Source organism: Glossina fuscipes, unplaced genomic scaffold (genome assembly GCF_014805625.2).
Source record: "Glossina fuscipes isolate IAEA_lab_2018 unplaced genomic scaffold, Yale_Gfus_2 3, whole genome shotgun sequence".
Classification (NCBI taxonomy): Eukaryota; Metazoa; Arthropoda; class Insecta; order Diptera; family Glossinidae; genus Glossina; species Glossina fuscipes.
In genome coordinates, this window is record NW_023998417.1 from 8,662,285 (window position 1) to 8,678,827 (window position 16,543).

Genomic DNA, 16,543 nt, shown 5'->3' on the forward strand with positions numbered 1-16,543 from the left:
ACCAAATACTGGGTTGGGGTGCGGGCAGAAGAGTAAGAAGCAAAACAATTGCACCCTGCATTCCCTAAATATGCCAATGGAATGCTTGCGCTCGAAAAACTGAAAATCAACCAGTTAGGGTTACTTGAATGTTTCATTGAAAAAAAAAAAAAAAAAAAAAAAAAAAAAAAAAAAACTAAATTTCCAGTCTCTTAAATATTGGATAGACGTGGCTGGTTTTTTCAATTTTCTTAAATAAACGCGAAAAGTTGTATTACAGAAATCCCTACAGCCAAGCGGCCATGAATACGTTTACCAAAGCAACTAACGGACAGGTTGGCAGATGGACTAGAAAACATGCGCATTTGATACCGAATAATAATATAAGGTCTATAGGTGCTTTCACAAGAGAATAAAATTTTTATATTCTGTAATTTTGAGCAGGCATCACCGATTTTTTACATTTTGGTACAAGTGCTGCAGAACCACCCATAAAATAGAAGAAAAAAAATTCCTATCGATGTATCTGGTCTAGTTTATAAGCTCGAAGTTGATTTAAAAATTGATTTTTTTTTTTATCTTCGAAAACAAAGGCCAGTGGGGTGTATGCTGTAATCCTTTTGACCCAATTTCAACACAGACTTATGTGCGAGAACTTCCAATGTTTCTATCAGAGATGAAGTAAATAGCTTCGCTTTTTGCGGCAAAGAGTCTGTTTATAACAGACAGACAGACGGACCTGCTTAAATCAGTTAAGAATTTGTTGCTGATCATGAATATATGTACTTTATGGGGCTCTCCTCTCAAGGTCTTTTCAGCGTGTTGCAAACGCTTTGACAAAATGAATATATACCCGTCCATAAGAAAAGTCGAAAAAACTGACAAATTTTCACAATTCTTCGCTAATCAGTTGAAATCTATAATCGCTAGGAATTAAAAGAAAATTCGACTTAAGTCTTTCGCATGATTCCGAGCGTCGTCGTTCCCTTTCAATCAACAAGAACAAAACAATCTTCAAATATTTGGCTTAGATGGTAACTGAATATATTGACGATTCTACTTAATTTTGTTAATAAGTCTCTCGTATTAACTAAATATTAAAGTAAACAAAACGTAGGTTGGCTATGTTCCAAGTCAAGAAAGAACCGGTTTAATGTATTTTGTTTCTTATCCGTTTTTTCGTATTTTTTTTTTTTTTTTTTTTTGTAAATTTTTTCGAATTTTATAAATAAATTTTTATTATTATTTATAATGAGAAACTGTTAACCGTGTTAACTCGTAACATTTGTTTTTATAATTGTTATTCACGTTCGTAAATGAATTAATATTTGGTTACAAAAAAAATATATATATAACATGTAGTACGTACGTATATATATATATATATATATACGCAGATATGAATATTCATGTAAAAGTTTATTTTACAAAATTGTTTTATGTCAATAACATGTATTTCAGCCAACACGCTATAACATACCAGATCGATCTCCTATTGAAAATAACTACACATAACAAGTTATAAATGTATTTTTTTATTTTTATTTATTTATTTTTTTTATTTAAATTTTCTTGCATCCATATCGCAGCATTATTGCAGATTATCAAAAGTTATATAACGTTATGGAAATATACATTTTATTATTTATTTAATTTTTCGAATACAATTCTCTTCAAACAAAAGCTTAGAAGAAAGTTATAAAACAAAATTCACATTAAATGTTAAACTCGCTAACACTGGCATGTTTAGGTCTTCTTATCTACTGCATCTTGTATCTTGCTGCACACAATACGATGGCATATAATATGCCATAATGCAGTATTATATATGTATATATCTAAATATGATATATACATATATAAAAAGTGAAAAGACTATAGTAGGCCACAGCTACCATCAAATACCCTATAATACCACTCTACTATTATTCACATAAAGGCTTTTCAAAAGAAAACCTGGGGGGCTGGGGGAGGGATTTGGGAGAGAAAGGGCCCGGATCCGAAGCATTTTTAAGACGATTTCGTCCGTCGACGCAAATAAAAAAGACGAACGGACAGACAAACAGACAGATAGACAAGCTTAAAATTGGCTTCTGAATATCGATCGATATAATGAAAAGTGAGGCTATTCCCAGTCCTTCTCGGAGTTGCAATCATCCGTAAAAGTTTTTTTTTATCCTTGTACAAGGCCACAATTGATGTAGGGTACAAAAATAGATAGAAACTCCATTTAAAGTCAATTTTTATAACGTTTCTTACATAATTGCATTAATTTTAAATGGCATATAAAACTATGTAATCGACGACCTGGACGACACTAGAGAAGAAATCTAAGCATTCGTTCACGCAAATTTTGCGAGCTATTTATTTTGAAACCAAGATTGTTTTTCTACAAAATTACGTTATTTGTTTTGAAATTTCATTTAATTTTAATTTTTGCGGAACGAAAATTATTTGGTTTAAAAAAAAAAAAAAACGATCTTTGTTTTGATATAAAGTAAAATTCTACTTTGAGAGTTTTACGCTATCAAAGCGCAATAAAATTTTATGTTCTTTATAATTAATGCACTGTTCATTTGACTTGATTGGACTTGGACACACACGCGTAGTCATAAATAATGTTGAAAAAATAACTTAATTTTGAAATGAAATAAAAGGAAAGGATTTTATTTCAATTATCTCACTTGAGAACAAATGACTTTCACAAGATGGGAAGCGACTAAAGAAGAAATTTTAATTGAAATTAATTAAAAATATATTGCTATGTGATTTTTGAATACTCAATCCTATGAGCTATACGAGCAAAATTATATTAAATCCTTAATTTAATACAAAGGGAAATTGGACTAATAAGTGAATAATATAATTATGAAATATTATTAATTTTGATGCAAGGTCATCTGGTTTGATAAGTAAAAGATGAATATGATTTCATTTTATTGCCTACAGTAGGATATGTTTTGCTTTATTTCAAGAGCAATTTAATTTTTCCCGGCATATATTCTTTTTAAACCCTACACCATCCGCCCAAGTGGCCGAAGGCGAAAAATCTTGACCACCAACTCAATGTTTGTGGATTCGATTCGCAAGTGCGATAGAGTTTTTAATTAGAAAAGAAAAAAGCCGATAGCCTTAGATGCTAATGCTTTAAGAGCTTAGTCTTACAATTTATTTCTCTGGCGAAATTAATAATAATAATAATAATAATAATAATAATAGTAATAATAAATCCTACATCGCTTATGGTGCAAGGGTAAATAAAGTTTGTGCGCATGCGTACAAGACCCAAAAACGATTTAATCAACGTTAAGAATGCAGATCAATTTGCTCTGAAAATAATTTTCTTTTATTAATTACCGATCTTTCTTTTTTCTTTTAATTTTTTTTGTATTTTTATTTTTCTCTCTCTCTCTCTCTCTCTCTCTCAAAATATAAACCTAAAAACAAACTGCTAAGCATGACATCTTGCCTGCGATAACTAAAATTCTAATCAGCAAACGGATAAGCATTGAAATCAGCTAAACTCTTATAATATAACACAATCAGGCATCAAAAATAAATAAATAAAAAAAAATATATAAAAAAAAATAACAAAAACTCGTCATTTTATGTCAATAAATAAAATTCGTTCGTTGAACTGTAACTGCTATTAATTCAATGATTTTTCTGTTCAAAATCTTTTTATAGTCATCTAAACTTCACCATATACACAGCTACAACTACAACTACAACTACTACTACGACTACTACATATAACTAGTTATTGTTAGATGATGCTGCTAACCACATGTGCATTGCTCCGCTATAGGTCTATAGTAGCTGCCTATCTTGTTGATTATTAGAGTCTTTCTTATGAAAAATATTAAGAAATAAAACCATAACTGATACGCTGTTGAAAGTGTTAATCATAATGAATCACACTACACTACTGTAGAAAAATAATAAAACTCTATAGACAAAAAAAAAAATAAATAAATAAAATAAATAAGAAGCAATTGTAAATAAAAGCGAAGAAGAAGAAGAATTGTGGAAATATTTTTTAATTAAAGAACTTTTTGCCTTTTTCTTCTTGTTGTTGTTGTTGTAAGTTTTTTTTTTTTTTTTTCTTTTTGAACAAACTAAAAAAATATATTTAACGCAATGACAAGCCACTCAAAGTTTTTAATGTCTGCCAATATGTGCGATTGTTTATATAGTCATTACTTTCGAAATGAAGTTGAGCGATCTTTAACTTCATGTCTATTCCTAATTATTTTCAATTTTAATTAGCTCTTGAAGTTTTATTTAAAACATTGAAAGTTCATGACTTTTAAATGAGTCAGCTGTCAGCAATTTAAAAATATCGTTGCCTTATATAATATCGTTATTTATGCAAAAGTTAGTTACAACACAGTAAGAATTACGAATAATGGATATATTTATTCAACGAACAAACGCAAGTTGTTTTTCTCTTTGTGGGGTCGCCCTACTAAGAATATTAAGAAAACTGTATTCCTTCTTTACTTCTTTTATAAGCGAATTTTTGTGAGTAAAGGGAGGTCTTTTAATTTAAAAAAAAAAAAAAAAAAAAAAAACACGGAACGCAAACTGTCCTTTCTGTGCACCCGCCACCTTTGTCCTTAAGATGACCTAAAAGCGACTACATCTCCGTACTCTATAATATTGGATGAGTGTGACGTAATTTTTTCCATTTTTGTAGTGTAAGCGTCTCTTCATTCTGACTTATGAATGACGAGCAAAACACAGAAACCAAAATTTGTTTATGTACAAGTGGTACTGGAAACGTGTCCTTCGACCGATTTCGACCCGTTTTTAATGACAGTCTCCCTACATGCAAGAACCGCAGAAATTACACAGATGGACGGATGGACAAGGTTAAATCGATTCAGAATTTGATGCTGATTAAGAATATTTACATGAGGAGGGGGAATCTATGAAATTTTCTTTCTTTGCTATTGCAGACGTTTATAGTGAATAGAACCCCATTCGTTGGTGGTGAGTATAAAAATTCAATCATCACAAACAACAAACAACAGCGACAACACCAAAAACGATTTGGTTGGTTCGATTGTCATTCATTAACCGATTCTCTACTGCGTTGATTGAGCGGTGTGCGATCTGATTGCATTTCAAGAACGTCTATGTTCGCTGGCGACCCAATTATTCTCAATTTTTTTTTTTTTTTTTTTTTGTCATATGCAATTCTCAGCTTTCAAGCTTGATTTTGTATTATGAGCAAACAATTTAAACTAAGAGAAAAATAATTAAATTAATAATAAAAATATTTTTGATTTATGTTTGTATAAATTATTGATACGGAACTGCACCCACTTTAGTATAAAGCATGTCGACAACTCTGACTACATAGGCAGGGGGATGAAGACAACTGCACCCTGACAACAACGGACTATATATAGTCAACTCTTCAATATGCTGTTTTTGCTACTCGATGCTGAAGCGAGCGCGATTAGGAAGAAGCTAACACTGCTCCCTCTTTTCAGTTTGAATCTTAAAGCAATAAAACGACACATTTTATGCAAAGAAGAGATGACAAGAACAGGCTTGGCTGTCAACAGGAAGGAGTTTTCAAAGCTTGCAGTGGCGGTTACAGTGTTGGTTTACTTTAACGACAGTCTACTTTAATGTATTATTGACTTTATTCAGCAATCGCGAATTTTCTTGCCCATCTTGCAAATTTAACTAACGAAGTTAGCTACGGTTACTCTAAAACTACCAATGGTTTAGGTTACCCTATCCATGATATAGCAAACCAGCCATTCCGAAATTTCAAAGTGAACGTTTGGAAAAAAAAAAACATATATAAATTTTTATACGTTTGTTTATGTGTCCCGGGAAGATCTTCTGGTAAAAAAGCGTACAGTGTACGCTAAGATCTTTTAAACGGAATCGAAAAAGTTTCCATTGAAATTGTGATAAAATGGATTTTATCCAAAAACTTAAATCGATAAACTTATACTTTAGTCAGAAGGGATTCCGTTGCTTTTACCCCACAAAAACCCTAAAAAAAGTGGGGGCTCAAGAACCTCTACAAAATAATTAGGAAAAATTCGTTTGGACATCAGGCTAGCAATTTATCGTTATATTAACTATCAAACTAACGATTATCGAACAATGTGTGCCTGCACAAGTTTATAATTTACGTATAATTTACTTATTGCGTTATTTATCAATAATAAATTTTGAAGTTTTGTGTCTGTGTCTGATCAGTCATTCAACATCTGGCTATGAAAATTACCATAATTCATCAAATAGTCGAAGAAACCAGTTAAAATTTTTTAATTAATTTAATTTTTAAATTTTTTATACACCCGACACAACTTTACGATATTTTCCGGTTAAGATAAAAGTTTACAGACATATATATACATATACATATGTATATTCGATAATTTTACTAAAAATTCATATCATTTTTAAGAAATTAAATTATTTAAAAAAGAAACACACGCACACACACACACGTACACATATATCGGGAAACAAAAATTGAATTGAAATTCAAACAAAAAATTAATTTTATACATATAAAGTAAATTCCACTTTTCACGAAGCCGGTTCCTGTTGAAAACAATTAGCTAAACAAGGCTTTAATAAGAAAAAAAATAATAAAAAAAAAAAAAACAAAAGTTGGTTTCAGATATTCTACCCTTCTACCGCATAAGTATCTAATTGAATGTCAGTCGACGTCAAGCAAAATCACAACAAACAACAGCATAATGCTTACGTATGTTGTTATTTAAGAAAAAAAAAAAAAACATTGTTTAACATAAATGTAGTTTTTCACTAATAATAACAGTACAACAACACCACCGCCGCATACAACTGGCTGGCGTACACGCGATTAGTAATAAAGAAGAGAACAAAAAAAAAAAAACTACATGAAAAGCTGACAATTCTTGCTAACGTGTTATGCATGCAGATGGCGCTTAATTCAAATAAACAAAGAGTACTATACACAGACACACACACATACACACCACAAGTCGTCTTAGTTTAAGACAACACGAGAAACTATTTGCAACCAACTGTCGAGGATAAGTATATATGATTTTATGTATAAATCGGTGGATTTTTATTGACTGTATATCTATCTATACTACTATCTATTTATGCAATAGTAATAATAATTCCTATTAATTTATGGTTTATATATATATATTGAAACCAAATATGGTCGCAAAAAGCTTAAGCTTACACCAAATATAGGTAAACAACTGTTAGAATAGCAACAACAACAACAAATCAAAGTTCATACGGAGTCATTTTTATTCAGTTTAGAAGAAAGACAGCGTAGCGTAATGCGCATTACTTGCTTATTATAAAGTTGATGTCAGCCACTTTAACACATATCACCTTTTCGAGATGTTACATGAATCTTTAAGCAACGATGATTATGACTACCGTTACCCGTTGTTCCGTGACGATGACTTTACTCTTAGATGGATTCCACTCTGAATACTTTATGAAAAGTATTCCTTCCTCACATTTAAGCTAAGTAGCTAAGTAATATGACAGAGTTTTTTTTCATTAAGAGAGAGCAGAGCGCTAGCGATTTTTACCAAAAAAAAAAAAAGGAAAGAATGAAAGAAACCTCAGTCAAGTTAATCGATAGCCAACAACAGTGCTACAGCAGCTTAAGTCCTATGGGCTTAAGGACGACTTTAAAATATCTAATCCATATCAAATGATTGTGTTGTCTCGTCGTTTGTTAATTGTTTGTTAAGACGATCATTTTCAGAGAAAGTATTCCGGCCCTTGCCGGTGTGTTAGGTAAGTAATTTACTGATATTTATATTTGCAAATTTTTAGGCGCTTGTCCGTGTTGTCCATCATGTTACCTCTGTCTCTAATAGAATTATATTAAAAATACCCGAGAGAGGTAACGATGTCCGCTCTGAGGGGGGCTCAGTTGTTAGATAGCCGAATTTTTCATCTAAACTATACATCCATGTACTGTGATGAAATCGTGATATTATTTGAGAATTAATTGCACGGTTTTTGACATCTACGCAAAGTTTCATATTGAAATGTCAAATTGCTGCACAGTTACATATGTTTTTGTAACTATGTATGTATGTGATTTATGAATGATTTTGAATGGGCTATCAGGACATTGCACTTAAAATGTAATATACTTTACGAAAAAGTTCGGTTCGATTTGGTTCGGTGCGTACGATCAAGAAACCATCGGGCATCAGCCGAGCAAATATGGTGCAGAAAGTGAACCAAGTGAAGATGTTGTGCTTTATGAATTTTCCCTCCAGGTCCAGCTTGTTAAGAAGAAATATTATTTGAGTGTGCTCTGCGATAAATGCGAGTTTTGGAAAAATTCAGATTTTTGTCATTTTACAAACACATTTACACCAATACATGGATCCTTTGACAAAATTCCATAACTCCTTAAGACAAAAAGTGGAGAAACGTCATAAAATTGCTTATTGGTGTTTTGCGGAAAAGAAAGGAGAAAGAAAACTGCTTTCCTATGCACAAATTTTCATTAAATTCATTTCATTGTGAGATAAATTTTTTAAAGGGATACAAAAAAAACTCCCTTCACCCCCTTTTTTCAATGCGTATTATTCGAGAAATGAGTTTGGCTGAGTTAAATGCTTTGACATTAGAATTTAGAAAAGTTCAGGAACTGGACTTAATCAATTTGGCGAGAGAAGCGCGCTCATATATTCGGATATTGATTGACTGATGATGTAGAAATATCGAAACCAGAAATTACATGCAAAAGATCTCAAGTAAATGTGTCGAAGCAATAATCTGTTTATATATATGTATATAAATATCAAGTAAAAATCACTCTTCATTCTAAGAAAGACAATTATCACATAGTGTATGCAATGCAATGCAGCAAATGATCATATTTGTCATATATAAATATTCCAATAATTTCTTTACGGTGTAAATAATTATTAAAAAATTTTCAATTATTAATTATTTCAAGAATATTTAGATGAAAATCTGATTATTGATAAGATAGGTAGGTATACTTGAAGCAGAGCAAGCAGTGTTACGTAATTATTGACTACAAGAAAATCATTAAATTTATCGAAAAATAAAATCGTACGTATAAGGTGTGGCAACTATGCTTCCGCATTTCACACTCTCGGACAGCAGCATTAACAACAGCACGAGTTCAGGTCATACATATATATATAGATATATGTAAAAAATATCGACTGATTATCATTCAACTTATATACTCTTAATATTAATTCCTTCAACAGTTCATGCATGATCAGTCACACGGTTCTACGTTAAGTAATGCCGAAGATGTTCCTAATTTCGGTGGAACTCCTTTTCTTTTTTTTTTCAATTCAATTCTTTTCAAATTCTATTCAATTTCACTCACCTATACTCACGGTTCGTGAGCTCCAAAATGCCTTTCGTCGACTGATGATTATTATATTTTTGATTTCTGTCTTGATCGTATTGAAGAGCGCATGACGCATTACCATGACTATAGCGGGCGTGATTTTGATAGTTTCGATTATTATTATTGTTGTTATTGGCATCGCTGCCTGCTGGTATGAGAACTTTGGTCGGATGTGAACATTTTGGAGCCCACGATGAAACGGCCAAATAAATATTCGTTTGCTGTGTTTGTGATGATGGTTCGGGTGTTGCATGACTATAGAAATCATCTTCAATATTAGCGAGACGTGTCGCAGTTGCATTATTATATAATTGCGGTTTTCTACTATCATTAACTAATGAACCGGTACTGGTAGCAGTAGTAGTAGTAGTAGTATTAGTATTAGTAATAGTTTTTGAACCATAACTAGTGTAAAGATAATCATTGATTGAATTCGAAGTTTTTGATTTATTACTTGGCATACGCAACGATGCATTTAACGGATTTGGATAATTATAAGAATAGCGACGTTGCGGTGAATGTGCCATTGCGTTACTCAGACTAGAATCATTATTCGTTGTTGTTGTTGTTGTTGTTGTTTTATTATTAGAATAACTTTTGGTAGACGAAGCATCTGAACCAATAAAAGTAGTAGTCGGTATAATGGTCGTTCTAGTTGTGTATTGTTTAACTTGGGCAGATTTATTATAATCACTTCGTTGCATGACTTTAGAGAAATCGACATAGAGGGATCTATCAGTTGAGGGCTTACGTTGAAATTCGTCGTCTTCATTGTCGTCGTCGTCGTCGTCGTCGTAGTTGTGGCTGTGCGGAGTGGTTGGAACACCTGCCGGACTGTAAAAACTATAATTGCTAGACGAGGATTGAGAATAGGAACGATAACGCCGATAAAATTCATCCTCGAACGGTAAACCTTGAGGAAATTTATTTGAAAAGGCTTTCTTCGTCTTGGGCGAACCCTGTGAAACACTTGACGCCGACGAATGCGAATTACTGCCGGTACTACCAGTTTTATGGTTGCTTTGTATAGCATTATTACTGCTTGTCGAATTGCTGGCAACGGAAGATATGATTATCGAAGGTTTATAAGTCTTGCGGCGAGCTGCCGATGGAGTAGTTTTTTGGCAACAAATTGCATTAAATGAATTAATTCCTACGCTTGAGATGAAGCGGCGATTGTTCAAATTTGGCGAAGCTGAAATAGATGACATTTTTTGCTCTTCTTTACATTTTTTACGTATAAAATTCTTTGGTGTTCCATTATTATTAGTGGGTGGCAAAGGGGCCGGATAATTTTTTATTGATTTAATCGGGGCATTATGAGATCCATTTTGATTTTGATTTTGCTTGGGAAGATTTTCTTTGCTTAACTTACTCACTGCGTTAGCAGTAGCGGTAGCGGTACCGGTAGTAGTAGTAGTAGTAGTACAAGTTCTTTTGCCCATTTGCTGACCGTTATTAAATGAACCCTTTGATTGATTAGAATCATGCGAATCTCTGGCCGCAACAACGTTTACCGCATGTTGAGTATTTAAAGCATTGCCAGTCTTTTGTCTAATACTTAAATTGCTTTGATGAAAGCGTTCAAAATTTGTCGGCTTGCGAGCGGGTGGTGTTGGTGGTGCATTATTACGTGCGCGTAAATATTGTTTACTATCGACAATATTGCTTGCTTGTATATTATTAGGCGGCGCTGGTGCTCTATTTTTTATATGATGATTACTAGTACTATTATTACTACTACTAGTAATACCGGCATTACCAGTAGTAGCAGTACATGCAGTTTCAATTCTTCGGCAAAGTTTCGGTGTCAAAGGCTTCACAGTTGTCGTCGTATTTGCAGATAGTCTTTGTTCCATTCTATTGACGTTATTATGAATATTTTCACCAGTTCGATGATTGTAACGTGTCCCATAGAAACTGCTGCGAAACGGTTGTTGACGAGATAAATTTCCGCCATGATTACCACCGCCATGCAAATTGTTATTTCGCACACAAATCGCACTCGCTGACGCTGATGTAGCCAAACAACCAATATGATGTATATTGTTGTGGTTGTTGTTGTTGTTGTTATTCGTTGCTGTACCACCACCACCACTATTATTTATGGCAGTTAACGTAGATTTGCTATTACTATTACCGATGCTGTTATTATGGTTATTATTTAATAGATTTGAAGTTTGTTGGTGGTTAGTTTGCTGCTGGTGCTGCTGCTGCTGCTGCTGCTGGTGCTGGTGCTGATGTTGCTGCGGTTGTTGTAATTGTTGTTGTTGTTGTTGCTGCTGCTGTAGAGAACAATTACCACGTGCAGCTCGAAATGAACTATACGGTCGTGCATTATATTGAAAACCACTGACAGGCATTTTGTATATATTCACACATTCACTGATTCGGATATAAGACTAATTTCAAATTGAGCCACTGTGTGTGTGTGTGTGTGTGCAGTAGTAGGATTATAATTTTTTTTTTTTTTTTTTTTTTTTAATAAATTTTTTTTTTTATATATATTTTTTATTTTATTTTTTTTTTTTTTTTTTTTTTTTTTGGTTAATGTATTACATATATATACATATATATTTATACATATATGCATACAGTTTCACGTTTTTCTTGCCTAATAGAATATATATATATACATGCATGTATAAATAGTTTAGTTTAAATGAAAAAAAAAAAAAAAAAAAAATTGAAAGAAATTTTGCATCTTCTTAAACACTTTTAATTTTGCTGCTTTGTTACTCTTAAAAATTCAACGCAAGAATGAAAAACTTTTCCAATTTTCCTGTTCAATATAAACGAAATGTTTTTTTTTTTGCATTCGTTCAATTTTCATTATTTTCACTATCTATAAGCATTTGTTAGTCTTCAATTTGTTCGAATTCACAGACCCAAATGGTTAATCTTCAGCTAGGTGCTATATACACACGCACATAGACCCAGGCGCACACACACACACACACACACACAAACATGTACGTTTATAAATACCTGTACGGTGGGTAGGTGAGTTAAAAGAAGCCCTATAACAATTTATTTAGATACTTTCTAAAGAGAGAGAGGGAAAAAAAAAACCTATTTAGGCTTTAAGGTGATGCCAGCGGAAATCAATAAACACAAAACAGTGTATATACATTTCGTACATTCTTTGAATAAAAGTTCTTGAAAAGTAGGTAAAAATCAAATAAAAAAATAAAAGACCTTTGTTGAAGGCAAAAAAAAAAAGCCAAAGAAAAGAAAGGAAAAAAGAAGCGAAAATTAACGCTGTGGTGAACTACATATTTTTTATGTTTAGAAAATGTTTTCTGCTAAATGGTACTAATGATGATGGTACTAATCGTACCAACTTATTAGTATCGTTCTACTCAAATCGTAAACATAAAAGAACTTCTATATAGTTTTTTAATTAGTACATTTATGTATGTATGTAGTATGGAAAACAAAAACTAGACCGAAGTTCAATGTATTTCGAATTTTTTTTAATGAAGTTAAGGGCAAACAAAAGCATATACGTTTTAGTAATAAATAATGACTTATTTACGCAAAAAAAAAAAAAAATCGAAATAGAGAGGAAAAATAGATGAGTAACAAAGTAAGCCCTAACTAAAGAAAGCCTTGAAGAAAGGTGGAAGGAAGGACGGAGACTATACATGCGTATATATATTGAATAGCGAATATTTAATGAAAAACGATCTTCAGTAATAATATTTCCAATCATACGGTACTAGTTTTTATATACAAAATTTGCAGTCATCTGTCGTTTAATATGCCCTCTCACTTGTCATACTTGCCGTGAATTTGGATCGTTTGCAAATGCCTATGTGAACTCATGGTTTTGCTTTATTAGTGTATATAGTAGCGTTACTCGTCCATGACGTAATTCAATTAAATTAAATAGGAGAACAAAGCCAATAAAGTGAAATAATCAGACTTTTACCGGACTAGAAAGACTAGAAAGTTTCCGATCTAAGCTGACGTATTTTTTTTTTTTTGAATTATTTCTTCTCTTTTTTTAAGAAAAGCATAAGCGTAATACGCTATGTGAGCGTAAACATCACATTGAATAAACATGTAACATAACTACTCAGGCTACTCGAATATAACCCAACCAAGGCACCACACATTTAGCATAGAGTACTCCAAAACTAGAAGCAACAAATAAGTATGCTTTTCGTATTCTATTCGACAAGTTGTTTTATTTAATACCCATATCGCTGGTATTATTAAGATACACCAGGACGCACTGTCTACCATATTCGTTTTAAAATTAATTTATTTTTAGGCAGGTAACATGTCTTTAACATTTGGGGAATGTACATAGTAGTTGTGAACGCACAGACGGACAGACTTGAATATGTATACTTAATTAGTTGTCTCAACCTTCCACCTACCCTCCCCTCCCCAACTCCAAGTTTTTAGCGGTAGCTATAATACCATAACGGTTATAGTTTGCTACAACGGGAAACTCCAGGCAAAAATTTCGATTGTGAACGAATCCCTCACAAAAGTGAGTATTAATAGCCGCAAATACGGAAATTTCGCCAGTCGCAATTTTCATATGAAGTTTAACTTCATTCGTTGAAAGCAATTTTAATGTGTGCCAACTATTTAGCCGTTTAATTTATTAAATAACATAAATCAAAAGTTAACGTTAACGTTAACGATTAAGTTGCTTGAATAATCGTTAAATAAATGTAATCGAATAAATGCTAATTGAGAGGTCGCATCAGTGAATAAACAGAGAGGAGCCAATAATTGGGTAGTTAATAGGAAAACATACAAAAAATAATTAAATTGGGAAAGTATTTAATTGGGTAATTAAATAATTTACAATTAGAGGAAAGTACGTGAATTGGACAATAAGAAAAAGAAGAAGAAAACAAACAGCGGAATTGGCTTGTAAAGATTTTTTTCTTTTTCTTAAAGCCACTTAATCTTAGTGCGGATTTAATTAGCTAAGCAATCCCGGAGAAGTTAATAAATATTTAAGAAATGTAAGAGGTAAGCAATTTAAAGAAAACAAAATAAAATTAGAGAGAATTAAACTAAATAAAATTCCAAGTATCTGCCACAATGTTTACATAAGCAATTCGTCTATGTTAGATATGTTAGATTACAGTTCTCTTTAAAAGTGTACATGTAACATGCATCGTTCCCAATGTCTTCATCTATTTTTGATAAAACATTAACTTAATAGGTTTTTTCAACATTCATTCTCTCTATACGATAACTAAAAATATCTAGAGATGTCTATCACTTAAAGGCGCTATTTTCCTCATAGCTTTCTTATGGTAGAAGCTATTTATTAAATTTCTGCCTTTCGCTTCTTCGTGTAACTTCGATAGCAAAACGATGTTTTAAAAGAATTACAATTGGATGGATACCTTCCGTCTGTAGATAAGATTCGAGTAAAATTTCCACTCCAAAGGACATGCATGAGTTTAAGATTTTTCGAAAACAAACGTAACAATCAATTCCGTTGAAATACATTTGCAGTGAGAATGAACTTTGAAATGTCTTTTCACGCGTCACAGTCGAAGTAAGACAGATAATCATCATATCCCACTTATGTGGTTTTCGGAAAGCAAATAACATAAGAGATTAAAAATATATTTTCAGTTTTTAAAAAAACACTAGTCATCACACACACACACACACAGTTGAAAACTTATTTGGATACGCGTAGGGTGCTAAAATTTGCGAATGACTAAAGTATATTTTTAAAAGTCCCGAATTACTTTTCAAAACTTTAACATGGAAGAAACATGGAAGAAAGAAAAAGGGAAAGGGAAAGAAAATTTGATGATTGATTAAGTAATAAGTAAAGGAAAGAAATGCACGTGCGCGTGCACACCTACAGAAGCGATAACCAGTAATCTGTGAACAGCACATTGTTTATCAACTTTTTTTTCTTGTCTTTTCTTTTACAACAACAATCAGTTAATTCTTTCGACTATGAATGAAGTTCAATAACTTTCAATACATTAAATATTTTTTTTATTTTTAATTAAAAGTAAAAAAAGTCTTCCTTTTCTTTCCATTTCTTTTCTTAATCGTTTTCCGGAATCCTGTTTAAAAATTTTACACATCAACAACATTTAAACAACAACGACTGACTCTTAAAAATGCTCTGCAAACATGTTACTGAGTAATTTTCTGCCATAATGATAATGATGATAATGATGTTGATGACGTTAAGGTTACGCGTAAATAAAATTTCTTGCTTTAATGGTTTTCCTACAACTTGTGTGACTGACTGAAGTGAAGATTGCAAAAAAGAAACGCACACACAAACACATGCTTAAGTCAGCATTCACATGTGGATAGAAAAAACAAATCAGAAGAAGAGTTAATAAAAAGTGAACTCAAGTTCAAAAGCATTGATAATGCATTATCGTTCATTACTTGTGGTAGATGGCAAAATTGTGGCTAAGAAGATAAACTGGCCAAGCATGGTAACAACCAAACCCACCAAACAACAAACAAAACAACAGCAAACCTACCAACTGAAACAGCACATTACACAAATGGCAAACTGGCAAGTTTTTTATTTTTTTTTTTGTTTTTTATTTTATTTTTTTTTTTATTTTTTTACTTTTATAGCAATTGAGTGCATTGAACAAGACAACATGTTTTACAACTTGTTTAAAGTTTCTGTTATCATTTTACTACCAACCAACTATTGTACACTAATGGACAAAACCAGCCAACGCAATAACACGCAAACTCATGATCCTGATCGAATACATTATTTAGCACAAGAAAGTCAAATGAAGAAATTTATGAACAAAAAATAACGATTAAAAAGTCTTTAAATGAATCATTTTGTCTGTCTATCTGTCTTTATTTCTTCGTTTCTTCTTCTTATTTATTTATTTATTTTTTTTGCTTTTGTTTTTCTTATTTTTTTTTTTTTTTTTTTTTTTTTAACTACTCGATGAACTATTTATCACAAGTCATATCATTTTAAGCGGCATTTATGCATGTGCGTCACGATAAAAAGTCTCGCTGCTGCATATTTTTTCCTTATTCGTAACACACATTGATTTCATTTCTTGTCACATTTATAAGCTGAACGAACGAGGCTTGCACTTCTCGCATAGTGACCTGCTTCTCTTTTCTTCTTTTTTTTTTTTTTTTTTTTTTTTTTTTTTTTTTTTT

At 32.0% G+C, this 16,543-nt stretch overlaps 1 protein-coding gene across 3 annotated transcripts in view; it reads right to left on the reverse strand.

Annotated features, from left to right (window-relative positions):
* Positions 1 to 16,543, reverse strand: part of LOC119634664 (serine/threonine-protein kinase Doa) — a 131,137-nt gene that overhangs the window by 83,470 nt on the left and 31,124 nt on the right. For 2 of the 3 annotated variants that reach the window (XM_038028947.1, XM_038028950.1), the window contains exon 1: positions 9,362 to 11,868. The exons of the other annotated variant lie outside the window; for it this stretch is intronic. In XM_038028947.1, coding sequence (XP_037884875.1) covers positions 9,362 to 11,748 — 2,387 coding nt within the window. In that variant the 5' untranslated portion in view covers positions 11,749 to 11,868. Of the gene's footprint in view, positions 1 to 9,361; positions 11,869 to 16,543 lie in introns of those variants that run through there. 3 annotated transcript variants of the gene reach the window in all.